General features: G+C 40.6%; 1 protein-coding gene across 4 annotated transcripts in view; it reads left to right on the plus strand.

The window, feature by feature from the left end:
• The window catches only part of APP (amyloid beta precursor protein), a 137187-nt gene extending 119622 nt beyond the window's left edge, over positions 1–17565 (plus strand). For 2 of the 4 annotated variants that reach the window (XM_056825990.1, XM_056825988.1), the window contains 5 exons: positions 875–1096; positions 6145–6198; positions 9847–9947; positions 11297–11443; positions 16645–17565. In XM_056825990.1, coding sequence (XP_056681968.1) covers positions 875–1096; positions 6145–6198; positions 9847–9947; positions 11297–11443; positions 16645–16746 — 626 coding nt within the window. In that variant the 3' untranslated portion in view covers positions 16747–17565. The remainder of the gene's footprint in view (positions 1–874; positions 1097–6144; positions 6199–9846; positions 9948–11296; positions 11444–16644) is intronic. The other 2 variants (XM_056825989.1, XM_056825991.1) reach the window with 1 other exon arrangement.
• The last annotated feature ends 304 nt before the right edge of the window (positions 17566–17869 follow it).

Here is a 17869-nt window from a genome sequence, read left to right on the forward strand (position 1 = left end):
TTCCCTTTGAAGAAAGGCGGGAGACTGTGGATGCAGAATGGGAAATGCATTCTCAGACGAGTTTATTTTGTTTCACTGTCTAACGCAAGGCGGGGGAGGGGGGGCAGGTGTTCCCCGGAAGTGTGGACAGGAAGAGCACTAGCAAACCTCCTCTTATTGGAAAGTCCTTTCGCCGATTGGTCCTCATTTTTGGGAGCCCCTGAATTTACGTGACTAAAGGATGGTTCCAGCTTCTGTCCCACTTGGCACTTACAAAAGGCTTCACACCGCCGTGTATTTGTTATTTCAGAACGACTTGATGAAGTAACTGGCGTGTTACTTCCATTTTTTAAGATAAAGAAAACAAAGTGTGACGAGGTTACATGACTTAATGCCCAGTTCAGCTCGAAGTAGAGCCAAGTGTTGACATCAAGTCTTCACTATTAACTAACTCAATGGCTCTTTCGGGCTTGGGGGTTGTCTTGTGAAGTGTTGCTAAGCAGCTAGCTGGCGCAGTGCATAGAGTTCTAGGCATGAATCCAGAAAGACTTGAATTTAAACCCAGTTTCAGACATGAGCTCTGACCTGCACAAGACACTTCATCTCTGCCTCAGTTTCCTCAACTGTAAGAAGGAATAGTCGTAGCTATACCAATAGTCGTAGCTCCCTCACAGGATTGTTGTGAGTAACAAAGGGAAGAATATTTGCAAATCACTAAGCTGAGGGCTTAATAAATGCCTGTTCCCTCCCCCTAGTGTTCTGCATATCTCTTTCGTCCACACTTGCGCCATCACCCATAAGCATGCAGCCGTATTTATTGAGAGGACCACCCAGAGTGTGCACCAAACAGGAAATGACTCATGACTAATCCTTGGCCGTTGTTCTGATTGTGCAGATGAGCTGCTTCAGAAAGAGCAAAACTACTCTGATGACGTGTTGGCCAACATGATCAGCGAGCCCCGGATCAGCTACGGAAACGACGCCCTCATGCCGTCGCTGACAGAAACCAAGACCACTGTGGAACTGCTCCCCGTGGATGGAGAGTTTAGCCTCGACGACCTGCAGCCGTGGCATCCTTTTGGTGTTGACTCGGTGCCGGCCAATACGGAAAACGAAGGTAAGATTTCCAGAAAAACATACACAAAGGGCGAACTTATATTTTTATGCTCTTTAATTTGTCATATTGATAGGAAAAATGAGCTTCTGATTGAGTTGTTTCTGCGTCTTCTAAAATCAAAGCACCAGAACTACAGGGTGGTGTAAAGGTTCGACTGCTCTAAGGTGCCATTTGAAGAAGAGTGTTGGGAAAGATTCTAAGGAATCGGCGAGATCTGGGAAGTGGAAGATAAAAAAAGCGGACAAAACCTTTTAGGCCATCTGCGTACCACACTTGTAGCTTTGAGGGCCCTGCAGGACCCACACAGTCCATACTGGCTCTGATGTTGCCTTCCTTCGGCCTAGGAAGACGCCTTGTCTTTGTGCTAATTATCATGAGCTTTCTGCTTCGTGACGGAAGATGCTGACTCTTTGATGGCCTTTGTCATGCAGCCATTGCCATCGAGAAGGGATATTAGAAGAGCCTTGGCTGGTTTTAGTTTCTAGAAGGGCCCATTTCCCCAAATCGCTTAACTATTGGGGAGCATTTGTTTTTGGAAGTTGTTTCTCTAAAGCTTTATGAAGATGAGAATTTAATTCATATTTCTATCTTCATACGTAGACCTTTGGACGCACGGATTTTCTCATTTAATGACATAGGACTTTCTCTTCATCTTTTCTGGCAAAGCATTTCCTCTGCTTTTGAGCATGATAGCGACATTTACTAGTGTTCTAAGCTTGCAAAATACATCTTCCTGTCCTACAAACAAATGTCCACTTGGCTTCTATTCATTCAGCAAGCACATATTAAATGCTTATTTCTTGCCAAACTCTGGAGAGAGAAATGCCATAATCCCTGATCACAAGGAGTTTACATTTTAATACAGATCTCATAGATGTAAATAGATACAAAATAAATACTTAAATTACACATGTACAAAAACATAAATGTGAAATAATTCCATTTAAAAATAGCTTTCATTTGATGATTTTAGTAAAGTGGGACAAATCTCACATTTTTACAATCATCTTATTGATAATGCTGCAAACACCAAAAGCAGAAATTGGTGTTGTTATTTATTTAACAAAAAAAGAAGTCAAAGAAACAAAAGTAATTTAATTTTTCTTAAACTGGATTTATGATTTCAGTAGAGGGAGTTTCCTGTAAGTACAGATTAGACCTGGACCTTCTGTTAGACTTAAGAGTTGTCCAGGACCCTGAAAAGTGAAGTGACTTGGCCAAGGTCACATGTCAAGGTGAGATTTGAAACCAAGACCTTCTGATGTTGAGGCCAGTTCTCTATGTCATTGCTGTAGTCATTGTATAGCCCTTTCAGTCATGCTGGACTCTCCATTGCCGAGCTTAGAGTTTTCGTGACAAAGGTACTGAGGTGGTTTGCTATTTCCTTCTCCAATTCATTTTACAGATGAGCAATTAAGGCAGATAAGATTAAGTGATTCCCCGTGTCCTCTAGCTAGTAAATGTCTGGCGCCAGATTTGAACTCACAACGATGAGTCTTCCTGGTTCCAGGCCCTACATTCTGTCCACTGTCCCACCTAGCTACCAGCCTCTCTATTTCATATATGGTGTGCAGGGCTCAAAGTGCACCACAGAATTTTATATTTGGCATTTGAGTACTGGATGGATACTGTTCAATGATCCCTTAACAATACTATTGCCTGTAAGAATGAAGATAAATAGTCTTGCCCTAATCCACCCGCGCTCTTCCCAGTCGGACACTATTCTGAGGAGACGACGTGGAGAGGATCCGACTCAAGGGCCAACAGGGACACGGAGGTTCTAGAGGCTCCTTTCTCTAGGGGGCCCCTTTTCTCCCCAATTGGACATTATTCTGAGGAGATGATGTAGAGAGGAGGTGTCTCAAGGGCTGACGGGGACACGGAGGTTCTAGAGGCTCCTTTCTCTAGGGGGCCCCTTTTCTCCCCAATCGGACATTATTCTGAGGAGATGATGTAGAGAGGAGGTGTCTCAAGGGCCGACGGGGACACGGAGGTTCTAGAGGCTCCTTTCTCTAGGGGGCCCCTTTTCTCCCCAATCGGACATTATTCTGAGGAGATGATGTAGAGAGGAGGTGTCTCAAGGGCCGACGGGGACACGGAGGTTCTAGAGGCTCCTTTCTCTAGGGGGCCCCTTTTCTCCCCAATTGGACGTTATTCTGAGGAGATGATGTAGAGAGGAACCGACTCAAGGGTCGACAGGGTCTGTCAAATCTTGATTTTGATCCAGGAAGGGTTGTGCAGACATAAGGAAACAAACAACTGAGATACAGTGTAGAAGTACTAGGAGGTACAAGAAGCCCAAAAAATAAGCAATGTCGGAAGACTCGAGAACTGATAGAGCCGGTGAGGTATCTACCTTCAAAAACATCCAGAAGCAATCATTGAAGAGTCATGTGACCCCCTACCTATCCTGACCAAAACTCCAGATACAAGAAATCATCAAAGAAAGTGAATCAGTGGGAAACCGTGAGCAGAGTGAAACAGAGAATCTACTAAGTGAAACTCCGACTTGAAAATATCCCGTAATGGAGTGAAAATCCAGAGCATCTAATTCAAAGAAAAACACAGCCTTCAAGTAGCCAGAAAGAGTTCAAGTTCCAAGGAACCTCAGTCAGTATTACACAAAAGTATGTTATAACGAGGTTTTTTTTTTCTTTAAACTTGGAAGTATCCGTTCCAAGGCAGAAGAGAGGTCAGGGCTAGGCCATGGGGGTGAAGGGACTTGCCCAGGGTCACACAGCTGAGAAGCTTCTGAGGTCACATTTGAACCCAGGACCTCCCATCTCCAGGCCTGGCTCTCTACTGAGCCACCTTACTTCCCCTGTAACTACTTTTAAAAAGAGAAATTCTTGTCTCAAAAGACAAAAGCCAGAATAACTTATGCTGCAAGGCTAAATGTAATCTAGTGGGGGAAAAAATGCTTCCCTTAACCAGAGAATTCCTGAACTTCTCGATGATCAAGACCAAAGCTGAACCCAAACTTTGAAACACAGATTCCAGCATCAAAAAAGAAATCTAGAAGGATGAGTATAACGGAGCTGCCTGACGGGACTCAGGGGGGTGAGGTACCCGCTGAGTGGCCCTGGGCAAGTCACTTGACCCCCTTGCCTAGCCCTGACCCCTCTTCTGCCTTGGAGCCCATCCCAGTATTGGGTCAGAAGGAGGTGCTTTGCTTTCCAGTGCCATGAAGGAGTTGAAGCGGGGGCAGTGTCTCAGGATCCTGGAAGACGAGCTCTAACTGAAGATGGAGGGAGGCCCTGCTCTGGGGGGGCCTCGGGGCTGGATCCCAGGGACACGGAGCAGGTTCAGGGCGGGCTTAGTTATGGCGAACAAGTGGTGTCGGTGCCGGAGGGAGCCGTCCTGGCCTGTGCTTTGTGCCCGCAGTCGGCCTCGTCTCAGAAGACTCCACAGAGAGCCCGACCCGATGCCGCGGAGCTGCCTGTCGCGCTGCCCCTCCTCCCCTCTCTGTACCGCTGTCCTGAAGGGAAGAGGCTCGGTCGTGCTTTCGGGCCCTCAAAGACTCTTTGTTCTTGCAGGCCGGACTCTGTCTGGCCTGACGCTTCCGGCTGTGCGACCGTCCCCTGGAAAATGGACAGCATGAGCAGAGGCGAAGCCTCCCAGCGTCTCACTTAGAGAGGGTCCAGGGCGCCCAACACGGCAGCATTGACGTTGGTTTTCCCAGGAGCTGACCTGGCGGAAAGTCCTCTGGACCCTCGTGACCCCGCCCCAGGCGGGGCGTGGGAGGGGCCAGGCTTCCTTCCATCAGCCCCTCCCCCGTACAGCCCGCAGGGTTAGCTCCGCCTCTTAGAAAAGCGAGAGAGGAGCCCCTTAGAGGGTTCTGTGTTCTGTGTTCCTCACAGTAGCTTTCCAGACACGAGGGATTCCAGCGGGCCGCCTTAAGAGTCACATTGGAGCCGGTGTGTAACTCCAGGAGTCCTAAATATCCCCGAATGCGTGCAGAGGGGGAGCCGGGAGCAGCATTGTGTTTTATGGGTGCTGCACACAAGCGCAAATGCAGCTCTGGTCCCGAAGAGTAACGTCCACTTAAAAACTGGCCCCCCAATGTAGAGAGAACCTTCCCGCCAGCAGAGACCCTCCTGCTCAATGTGCGCGCGCACACCTCGTTGGTTTCATTGATGTTTTCCTTCACTATTTCCTGATACCTTCTTAACCGTGTTCCCATCAGCCCTCAGGGAGGCTGGCCAGGCTCTGCGTTGGACGCCTCGGCTACACTCCGAGGAGGCAGGAAGAAATTGCATGAAAGAGGCCTTTGAAGTGGGCTTCGTGAGGAAGCTGCCCTGTCAGTAGTCAGAGCTGGCGAGCTGTTGTGTGGGCCTCCCAGACCGGAAAGAAAGAAAAGACTACGGTGTAGAGAAGGAAAAAGCACAAGGAAAAGTTCACCAAAGAAGAGAACCAATAGAAACATTTTTATGGGACATAAGTAGGGCGGTAAGCGGGTGCCAGGACTCGAAAGATTCCAATGACTTCTTAGTGATGAAACCATTAACAATTTCGGTAGACATTATAATCAGATTGAAAAATAAAGCACATCCTTAACTTTTTTCACTACACAAACCAAAAACTAGATGAAGAAGTGCAGGTTGCTTCCATGAAGACTTTTTATTCCTATTTTCCCCAAAGTGATCACTTTCCTAGACGATTCTCTAAATGTAGTGGTAAGAACAGCTGTCACTGAGATTTTAAGTTGGGCTGGGCATCTTTTTTTTTTTTTAATTAAAATCTAAGAAATTATTTGAATAAGCAGAGAAGAAAATCTTGTCTCTGTTCTTCATTCTGGTTATCACTCTGATTAGAAAGTTGCTGGGGTAGATGAACTTAGCAATAAAATTGAAGCTTTATGAAGTGAAGGTTTTTCCTTTCCTTTATTTTTAGAATTAATTTGATATAAATCTTTTCAACTGTTGCTCTTTCCAATTTGTTTTTGGTTCATGCTTTCCTTCTTTTACTCTGCAGGGCAATTGACTTACCTTCTTTTCTCGGTGTTTTCTTTTGTTTGTTTTCTGATGTGTCTTGCTTCCTATGCCTAGTTGAGCCTGTTGATGCCCGCCCTGCTGCTGACCGAGGACTGACAACTCGACCAGGTATTTAACTTGCTTAGCTGATTAAACTTCTCTGAGCATGCTCTGTGATTTGCTAGGTCTGAAGAGACCTTTATAGAGAAAGCAATATCTACTGTAAAGAAGGTGAGAGCGCTGTTCAAATAACAATGCCATGGAAGCCTTTTTCTATTCTCAAGGTCAAAATTAATAAAATCTTTGTCTAATCAGCTTTTCTTCTACATGTCATGACTTTCCTGAACTAATAATTAAGCAATATTTTTAAAGGCCTAAGGATGCCCTTTGAAACAAACTACAGCAACTCTTTGTGAAAGTAGTATAGTATAGATAGGTAGATATATTCGTTTAGTATGGTATAGATATATTGTATATGTATTCATATAGTATAGATATAGATTGATTCCATATAGTAGTGACTCAATCACTACTTTAAACATCTCATATTTTCACCCTTTCGAGGTATCTAGATTAGGTCTTTAAGTTACTGAGATAGGATCTCAAAATCTCAGGAACTATAGGTATCTTGACAAAAGTAATTCTATTTTCTAGTCTTTGGGAATTAACATTTTTGTCCTATTGCAAACTTAGGAGGAAACATGGATAAGAATAGGATAAACAAATATGGACAGGTTGCAATCTGTAACATTGGAGGGAATTGATACCCACATTGATTACTTTTAAATGTGGTTGAAATAGCACATACATAATTTTATGAACACCCCTGTTTTCTGTGTTGGCTCATTATTAGGCCTTCTTAATTTTGAGACCAATAAGAATCATTAAAAGTGCTAAAGAAAGAGACTTTTTTAAAGAACAAAAAAAAAATTTTTTTAACTAAGAATAGTAGACGAAAAATTAGAAAAAGAAATGAGAGCTACATAAGAAAATTTTTTGAATACAATTATTTAACAGCCTAGTAAAAGAGGCACAAAAAATCCAAAACAAAAAAAACAAAAAAACCTTAAACTTCAAAATTAGCTAAATGGTTAAAAATATGCTTAGAAAATCTTGCCAAAGAAAATAACTTCTTAAAAATTAATATTGGTCAAGTAGAAGCTAACAATTCCATAAGACATCAAGAAACAATTATACAAAGCCAAATGACTAGAGAAAACATGTAAAATAGGAAAACAGACTAAGGGGAGATCATTTAAGAATCATTGGCCTATGTGAAAGTCATAATCAAAAAAAATAAAAAAAGAACCTAGGCATCATAATCTCAAGAAACTATAAAGGAAAAACTCACAGATGTCTACTTTTGCCCTCTGGTTCTAAGATATTTAAAGAATCCACCAGTTATCTCCTAAAAGAGATCACAAAAGGAAAACTCAGAAATTTTTTTAGCCAAAATCCATAGCTTCCAGTCAAGGAGAAAATACTTAAAGCAGCCAGAAAGAAAGAAATCAATTACCATAAATGAGGTTATATTACCATAGATAGAGTTATGATCACAGATTTGGAATATGATATTTCAAAAGGCTAGAAAAAATAATCAATTCATCAAAAGATCATAAATATTGAGGGAGTCAAAGAAAAAATAAAGGAAAGGGATCTTGGGATTTTTTATCTCAAATTATACCTTAAAAACTATGATCATTAAAAATAATTTGGTATTAGAAATATATTTTCTGCTAAATACTTCTTTTTCTGGTAGTAAAGAATTAGAAACTGGGAAGAGGTCTATCAATTGGGAAATCACTGACCTTGTAATGGTATATTAATGTGATGGAATACTATTGTGCTGGAAGAAATGATGATAGTAATGACTCAGAAATAAACTGGAAAGATTTTTATGAAATGATGCAAGGAAAAGTAATTAGAAGCACTAGAACAGTTCACATAGTAATAGCAATGTTCAATGGACTCATCATGAAAGGTGCAATCTGGAATATTTTTGCACAAATTAATTTTTTTTTCACTTGAAAAGAACTACATCCGAAAATGAAAAGTGAAGCAAGCAGAACCAAGATAACATTATATCCAGCTACAGATTTAATATTTGAGAAATAATTTGTGAATGTTCCTTCAAGAGAATGAATTGAAAAACTGGAAACACAAAAGACATAATTTATATATACACATCTGTTTGCCAGACGATGGTTTCTGTGGTATGGGGAAAGTAGGGATGAAGGGCCGAGGTACTTGGGGGGGGGTCGGGGGGGGGGGAGAAAAGAAAAGAAAGAAAAATAGTGTCCACCTCCAGATAGAGAATTGTTGGCCTCAGATTAAAGACCTAAGCATACTTTCTTTTCTCTTTCTTACTTTTTTGGAATATGACAGAAATGTGTTTTGCATTATTTTATAGGTATAATGGGTATTGTGATTCATGCCTTAAAAAATTAAAAGATAGGCCTTTATTTCATGGTGAAATCTAAAATCAATCAAAAAAGCAATCTAGTCTACTTTCTTCCTCCTGTTCAATTCTGGGCCCAGCTATTATCCCTTTGCAATTTTTGTCCAAAATAGATGTTCTCTTCTGGTCATTCAACTCCATATCATACTCTTGAGAATAAATTAATAAATATCCTTTTGAGTGAATGTACATCTCAGTGAAATGCTCTGAAATATGCTGGGGCTTGGTTGCAGTCTGCAAGTATCTGGAAGACCATAGGATGAACTAGTTCTTTATAGAATTTCTCTTCTACAAAAGTTAGCTCGTAAGTGCAAATATCTTCATGGTATTTTCTTTGCAAAGCCCTTTCCTCACATCCTGCAAAATAAAATAATCAAGTAGCTCACAAAACAGTGTTTGTTTTCTTCTGCATTGTGAGGATTAAAATGAGATGCTATTTGTAAATCTTTCAGCAGAGTGCCTGGTATATAGTTGGTGCTATATCAATGTTGTTTTCTTTCCTGAAAGAACCATCTTTCTATTTCACGACAAACTCCTTTTGTTTTCCTTTATAATAATGTCAAGATTGATATCATCCAATTCCTATAGTCTGTCAGTGGACAAAAATCCTCCTTTTAGAATACTGACAGCTCAATAAAAATTGTGTCATTCCTACCATTCTTCTCTCTTGTTCACTGTTCTTCTGATGTCATTGCAGAAACAGATCTTCTCATAGAGGACTCAGGACTCTATTGCCTTTCTTTCCTTCGTTTTCATGGCCAAAAAAAAATGAGTCACCAAGTGACTGCCTGTTGGGTTTGTGCCTTTCTCTGCTTAGCTAGTTCTTTAATAAATACCTGGTGACTGAGCTCATGTTCCTCTGGCCTCGCCTTCAAAGACTTCCTCGTCGCCATTGTGCTGTGATGAAGCATCAGAAAAGGGCTTGTGCAGGTCAGGAAAGTTGTTAACTTAGAAGTTCTGTTCGCTGACTAGCAGCCTTCTTGGAAAGGCTACTCTTGACTGTTTGCACTCAGGAAAATATCCTGCGCGTGTGTCTAACTCAGTGAACATGAGTGGACTATATGATAGGCACAAACCCCCCAAATGGTTGTTCAGTCATTGTCGTTGGGCAGTTGTTCAGTCGTGTCGTGTCCAGCTCTTCATGACCGCGCGGACGGTCTCTCCACGGCTTTCTCAAACGGTTGACTGTTTCCTTCTTCGGTGAAATAATCCTCCATCTTTTACCAAAGAGAAAGCATGGAAAGGCCTACAGTGAGTTCAATAATGCACCCCTCAACGGTAACAGTTTCAGTGTGTCATTTAATTATGATCCATTGCAGGTTCTGGACTGACAAACATTAAAACCGAGGAGATATCAGAAGTAAAGATGGATGCAGAGTTCCGACATGATTCAGGATATGAAGTGCATCATCAAAAACTGGCAAGTACAATAATTAACCTTTTGTTTTAATCCCTTTTGCTCAAAATGTCATTCTATGACAGCATGTACTCCTTTTATCTGCCTTTCAGGGGCCCCTTGATTTTATTTCCCAATTTATACACCAAAAGCTGGCTTTAGCTCATCTTAGAATCATGAGGAGATGCTCTAAATGGGTAGAGAAAACTTGGATTCTGTAGTGCGAGAAGAACTAAGTAAAGGAACCCATTCTCATGACCTTATGCTATTTTCAGAGCTACATTTGCCCTGTGTAAGCACTGTCCCCCCACTGAGCCCTGCCTCTCTCGAGGATTCCACCACACTCGCCCTGAGGCTTTCTCGTTTCCCTGGCTCTTTCTGGGGGCTGCCCTGTGTCTTACCGCATCCAGACCTGTTACCTTGCAGCCTGCCTCTCGGCTAATTCTTGTCATATTGAGAAGCTGTCTACTGGTTTTCCTGCTTTGGCCCTGGTTTTGCTGGCTATTCCTCCTTGTCCTTTCAACCAGGTTTCTGCATGACTTTTTGTCATCATAGTCTCTCATTGGACTTCAGTCATTTTTGGCCTGGTTTACGTGACAAGTTTTTGTGAGAGGAGCGTAAAGGAGACAGCCAGAAGCTCCCAAATTGGTTTTTTAGATTTTTGAAAAATGAGTTTTTATCAATACCTTTTGTTTTTGTATTACTAAATTTCTTACTCAATTTTCTTTCTTTTCCACTAACAAATATCCCACATACTTTTTTTTTCCTTAAAGAAAAAGAGAGAAAAAAACCTACAAAACTGACACCATGTGCAGTGCTCTGTACTCACACACCTTTTGTCTTTTCAGAGGAGTAGGGGGAAATGTCCTGTCATATTTCTTCTTTAGATCCAAGCTTGTTCTTGATCACTTTGCCACTTTAATTTTTTTATCGTCTTGTGATAGTTATTCTTTTCTCCTACATTGTTATGTTTGTTTTGCGAATCTCCGTGATTCTTAGTATTCTTCATAGTCATCATTTCTTATCGCAAAGTAATATTTCATTACATTCGTGCACCACAATTTGTTTAGTCATTCGCCGATTGATTTTTATCTACTTTGTTTCCAATGTTTTGCTTCTATAATAAGTGCTGCTATAAATACCAAATAGATTTACAAGAATCCCCAAGGAAGCAGCAAACGTTAGCATAGACTGCAATTATCACTCTTGGCAAAAAAAAAAATAGGCTCCTTTAGTAATAACTAGACCTTGAAGTAACCAAGAAATGTGTAAGAGGTGAACATTTCATTTAGACAGACAACTATGAAATGGAATTTTTGGTTACGTATGTAAAAGTGCGTTCAGTAGCAATTAAGTCTCTGTTTGTTTTGAAGGTATTCTTTGCTGAAGATATGAATTCAAACAAGGGTGCGATCATTGGACTCATGGTGGGTGGCATTGTCATAGCAACAGTTATTGTCTTCACCTTGGTGATGCTGAAGAAGAAACAGTACACATCTATCCACCATGGTGTAGTGGAGGTAGGTAAAATCAGTGTGCCAAGTGGTCATTGAGGAGTATGTGCAAAAGAAACTGAAATTGTGTCGTCCAAAAGTTACCACCTCAAAGCGAAACTCATCAGAACCTCAATTTGGGTCAGTTCCGTATTCATCAATAAATGGTTCTTAAGCATTTTTAACAAGAATTTGCATTTGTTAATAAAAAGAACTTCAGTACCTGTCTTTGGCCTTTTAGTCAACAGATGTTTATCAAGGATCTGTTAAGTATAAAGTCACATGTGAAATACAGACTCACAAGGATGTCCATCATTTTCTCATTTCAAAAATGTATTCATTGAATCCAGCGTCCCTTCCAGCTTTAGATCTGTGATAGATCTGTGACGTCTTCCCCTTCTACCTACCACAGTCTCTAGTCAGATCCTACCCACATAAATCGTGGCTCAGAAATAAAAAGTATGTAGAAGCCTTAATCACATAATCAACATTTAATTCATCAAGCTGTTCTTAAAGAAGCCTATGAGGCATCGCAACATGTATACAATAAGCTCACTATATTTTCAAGGGTTCCCCCTGAAACTGAGAGGAGCACAAAAGGCTTCATTGAGAAGACAGAATTTGAGCTTAGCCTTAAAAGAAAATGCGGATTGTGACAGGTAGGAAAGAGAGAGCTTGTGTGCTTCCATAGAGAGGGGAAAGACGGAAGGTTGAATTCGGGTAATAACTTTCAAGTTGGAGCCAGATTCTCAAAGACCTTAAATAGCATGCTAAGGAATTTGGGTTTTGTCCTAGAAATGGTGAGGAGCTCCGGAAGGTTTTCAAACAAGAGAATGAAATAATGAAGACTGTGCCTCAGGAAGGTTGTATTGGGCCACTGTATGGAGGTTAGATTGCACCAGTGAATAGTAGAACACAGGAACGAACACTAAGTGTAGAAAGTTATAGTAAGAATGTAGATACAAACCACTGAGGGCCTGAGCGTATTAGCTATTTGGGAAAAGAAGGTAAAGCCTGAATAGAAGTGTTAGAAATGAATGAAGAGAGAGAAACGTGTTGCCATCACCAGTATCAACTTTCCTCCAATTTTTAATGTTATTACAAACACAATCACCATTTTATTTCTTTTCTAAGAAGTAAGCTCTGGAATGTGATTTGTTTTGTTGGCTTTTGTCAAACCTAGCCACATGGCAGAGTTTAAAATCATAGGTTTTATTGAAATTACCATATATATATATATATATATGCTCAACAGCTGTGCTTGGAAAAATAATATGGAATAATAATGTTATTAGGGGTCTTGTTTAGCAACTTTGAATATTATTGTTTATCCTCCTGTTTTCCCCTCCAATGATCCTTCTGAATCCTGCATTTTTAAGTAAGTAGTAAATACTGCCACAGCATAATTAAGGATCTAAAGAACTTGTGTCCTCATTACCAGCTCATGACCATATTCTTTGGTAAACAAAAAGATGGTGAAAATAATTATGAAGGCCAGGTATATGTATATAGTATATAGTATATTCTTTTAGATTAAAATTCTGTTTTGCTAAGTCAGTAATCAAAGAAGTAGCTAATGAAATAATGAAAATAATTAGATAAAATAGATTCTAAGGATTTCTTAAAATTGCTTAGTACATTTTAAATAATTTACAAAAAATGAATTGGCACTGTGAATCTTAAAATTTCTCAGACTTGTGAATGTTAAAAATTCTCAGACTCTACCTTAGAACATTTTGTTAAGACCATTCCCCATTTTAAACAATGGAGGTACTTAGTCAGGAATGTATGTGAGAACTTTACATCACTCCACCCATACTTAGGCATACTTTAGGGGAAGATAAAGTTGTGAACTCCTTATTGAACAATGGAAAGGTACTTTACTTAAAGTAAAGCTAAATCCCTTAAGCTAGGTCTATTTTTAGATCTAATACAAAAGGGTGCTAAGTAAAGGTCCAATTAATCACTGAAAGGTCAGGCAACTTGCAAACCTGCAAGGGACAAGCTGAACAAAAGAGGTGTGAAGTTTTAGTCTACCCAGAGAAGTTGAGAACTAAAGAAGATGTGAATTAAGAATGGTCAGTCCTGTGAAAACGTCTACTCTGATTGGTAGATGTGAAAACTTAGGGGAGGTGACATAGGAGAAAATTTGCTTTAAAAGGCAGTCAGAAGGCCTCTGAACGGAATTCAGCTTTGGAGGTGAATTGGAGGCTGCTCTCTCTCTCTCAGTGGCTGAAAAGATTCAGCCTTGGAAGCTGAACTGGAGGGTCTCTCTGAACACTAGTTTTGTTTGGAAAAATTTTGTGGTGAGTGGATTAAAGACTGGTCTCTCTCTTAAGGCTCTAGGCCCTTCATTTCTCTTATTCTCTCTCCTTTTCCTTAATTGCTTATTTGTATTAATTAAAATCTCCATAAAAACCCAGCTGACTTGGGTATTTAATATTTGGGAATTTTTCCCAAATACCACTTTATTTTTAATATAAAATCAAGACAAAAAATTATCTTTACCGTTTTGGCAATTCAAAGTCTTGAAACCATATTTTTGCGGTCACCGTTTTAGGCAACCACTCTTTTGTATGTAACAACACACCATTTCTGTTTCCCAGATCTTGAATAAAATTCTTAGATCTCGAAAGGATTCCACATTATCCCATCCAACATTTTCATTTTTCACAGAAAGAAATTGTGGCCCTAACTTCACATACCAAAACAAAAACAGATCTGTGCCTAGAATCTCTATCAGGTCCTGGCTCCTAGCCCCATGCTACTAGCCAGTTAAACTTCTCACTAAACCCTTGGGAAATTTGATGCTACTAACTCTTGAACAGAAATGATTGTGAATAATCTCACAGATAATCCTTGAGTAACATTTTATTCAATGCTTAAAATCTTCTCCTCAACCAAACTTTTTATTGACTATCCAAATCTATCACCCAGATTGATTAGGTTAATGAGAAATGAAACATAATGAGCAAGTAGACAAAAACAAGGAATGTGAGTAGTCTCTTAATAATTAAACATTAAATAAACAAGAAATAATTATGACTAAAAATAGAAATATCTTACTTTTTTGCAGTAGTTTTAACTCTTTATCTTTTTAGATTTGTCATCTATCCTCCAGTGTTTTCTAGTCCAAGAAATAAACAGAATTTTCTGACTTGAAATGTATATATCTTAGGGTATACCAAATCTAGTTTGTTGTACATCTCAGTAAAACACTAACTCTGTTCCCTGAAAATACTGGGGGGGGGGGGGGAGAGATATGCAAAATATATAGACCGTTCTTTATATCACTTCCTGCATCTCACATGTACCAATGGTAGCTTAAGCTTGACTTGGGCCAGTCCAGGGGGTCTGTCAGTTGTTATTTGTTACTTGCTAGCACATGTCAATCATAGGCCATCCTCCTCAACACTTAATCCTTAAGTAGGGGTGTATACATTCCTGGTTGCTAGAATTTCTAAAGACTAAGCTGGATTAAGTAAAACTAAAATTCACAATATATAAAAGGATATTTCCAAATGGAACAAAATCTAAATCATTGTTAAAATTATTGAATTCATGGTTCATTGGGGGGGGGGGGAGAATAAATGGAAGGTGTTTGTAAAGGTGGCGACTTCCATCAGGTATTTTATGATCTCGAGAGAAAATTCTGCCCCTCTATGGTACTGGTAGCAATATTACAAGAGGATGTAGGAATAAGGAGTCTGGAGAAAATAACACTGAAGGCTACCTGAGACTAGCTTAATTAAACATTATTAACCTGTGGGGGTCTCATTTTATACAAAAACAGTCTTAAGAAGTTGACTTTAGACATTGAAAAGATGATCTGTGAAATGCCTAAATGTTGTCTCACCTTTAATGAATAGGTTATTATTGGTGACTGTTGATATTCATGTGCTTTCCAGAAGAGATAAAAATGTAATATTCTATCAGCAAGATACTACTATTCCTCCATTCAAAATTTTGGAAATAGTATTTTCTATATTACCCTAGCAAGAAAAATAATAAAAATTCAAAATAGTCCTCCATCTGTAATATAGCACTAATAAGGTGTTTCAGAACATATTAAAAGAGCTTGTTCAGATGGTTTCTTCCAGAAAGACAGATTAGATTCAGTAATGTGAATGTATATTAAATCTCCAGTCTTTGATGATGGCATTTTTAACTATCAAGTTGTTGCTAATTGCCCAAATGCCAATTAAAGTGTGGTGACCTCATTTGTTGACTTCAAAGGAGATCAAAAGTAAGTGGAGAGGATGGGGAAAGATTTGTGACTAAATTATTCCCTTATGCAAAATTATATTTAGAGCAGACTGTACTATTGCCTCATAAGACAAATTAAGTTGTATTATAGTAGACCATTTTATTCCGAGGAAATAAGGCAGGTCACGCTTTAATAAGAAAGGATAGTAGGGAGAATTTTAAGACTTCGTTCTGCCCACTTGTCAGATATACACTTCATCATTTGATCAAGTAATAGGGAAATGCTTTTGACTAAAACTATGGCTAGAAAGGCTGAGGAAGCAGAGCAAGTGTTTGTAGCACCACCCTTTTTTACAATGCCCACCTTCTGAAGGCATAATGTCATATGCCAACCTTTGGGCTACAGCTATAGAATGACAAGCCCTCATAGAAAGTTAAGAGAAATGTTTGTAATTCTGTATATAGATTTTTCTGCAGTATTTTTTTAGCTCCATCCCATACTAGCCATAGTTACGGGTGCACTCTCTTCACGGGCCACCTTACGGCCTATTTTGTGTCCTTAATTTGCTGCAGTCTCTTGTTAGAAGGAAGCCGAGGACAGGAACAGGAAGTGAGGCAGCGTCTCCCTCTGGAACTCTCTCCAGAGACGGGATCAGGCAGGAAGCCTCGAGGCCCACAACCTGCTTACACAGTTCTCTTCCCCTGACTAATGGGATCACTGCCATGGCAGAAATGCCTCACGACTAGGGTCAGAAGCGGCGGCCCAAGCCGTGTTTGCCGATGGGCCTGGCTCTCCCCGTTGGCTGGGATTCCTCTAACACAGTGATGATGGCAGTTGGTGTCTGACTAATCAGAATGGCGGGAGGGGCTGCTTTCCAATGATCTGTGGCCCTCTTGCCAGTCACCTCTGGTTTAGGCAGGCAGCAGCCGTGGTGTTGAGCACCCCCTGGTGGCCGTGTGGCCGACAGGCTCCTCTGTAGACAAGGGCCTCACTGAGATCCTTTGCCTTGATGCCGTTTCAGATCGATGCCGCCATCACCCCCGAGGAGCGCCACCTTTCCAAGATGCAACAAAACGGCTATGAAAATCCGACCTACAAGTTCTTCGAACAGATGCAGAATTAGGCGGCTCTTGTGTTGCACAGCCACGTGATCGCTTCTCTGCCCGTCAGTGTTCATTCATGGACTATTGAGGAAAGGAAACTCGCTCCCGGTTTATCATTTACTCACCCTCATCTCCGACAGCTGCGCTGTGACCTAATGAGATGCCTGAATAGGAACTGATGCCAACCCGTCCCGTTCTTTCTTTACACTCCACGATTAATGAATGGCTTTGTGTGCTTCCACGATTTTAGCTGTACTTCCCTAATGCATGAGTAGCTTCTCTACCAATTATTTATTCGTAGCTCTGTAGCCAGCCGCATATTATTCTTGTGCTTTGTGACAAACTATTAAACCCTAAAGAATACGCTTTGAGAATGGGGGGCTTCTTATTTCTGTGGACGTTAGCTGCTTTGATTCGCGGGTCCTGATCACTATGCATTGAAAGCAAAACTCTACTTTTTTACCTATCCCACACGAGTGTCTCTTCTCTCCCGTAGTTGCGTTTCGTTGTACAGATGGTTGCCTCCCTCCCTTAGTGATCTAGAATTCACGAGAATACCTGTTTCTTTGTGCCTGTTTTATGTGCACATTTTAGACGCTGAAGTCCGCGTTCTCCTTTCCTAAGACGTGCCCCCATATTGCATTGGCTCGTAAAAGAAAGACAAACCATCCTCTCCGGCGATTTTGAGCACTTTCTTACGGGGTCGGGATCGGAGGGGAATCGCCTGATGTTCTCAAATGACGAGGATTTGCCCAAAAATTTCTGCAAGATGATTGTACAGAATCATGGCTTATGAATCAATTGCTTTATACAGTGTTACATAAATAAATTGAATAAAAGAACACCGGGCACGAGTTTTATTTGAAATATGTAGATAAGTGCTTGTTATTCACATGAACTGAAGGCTGAGAAGCAACCGGCCTCCTCGCTGGCCCATCTCGTGTTAGTCATGACTTCAGAAAAAGTCCTCTAGAGAGAAAGAAGAGGCGCCATTGGATGAGTCCAAAGGCTGGAGGGAAAAGCGATCTTCAGTTCCGGCCACTGCTCACTGCTGCACTCACCAAGTCAACAATGCAGGGAGCGTGAACTGCCCTTGTAGCACAGGCTATGCTGAAACTTAGCAGCCAGCTTAGTAACCTTACA

The sequence above is a fragment of the Monodelphis domestica genome, chromosome 4, assembly GCF_027887165.1.
Source record: "Monodelphis domestica isolate mMonDom1 chromosome 4, mMonDom1.pri, whole genome shotgun sequence".
In the NCBI taxonomy this organism is placed as follows: Eukaryota; Metazoa; Chordata; class Mammalia; order Didelphimorphia; family Didelphidae; genus Monodelphis; species Monodelphis domestica.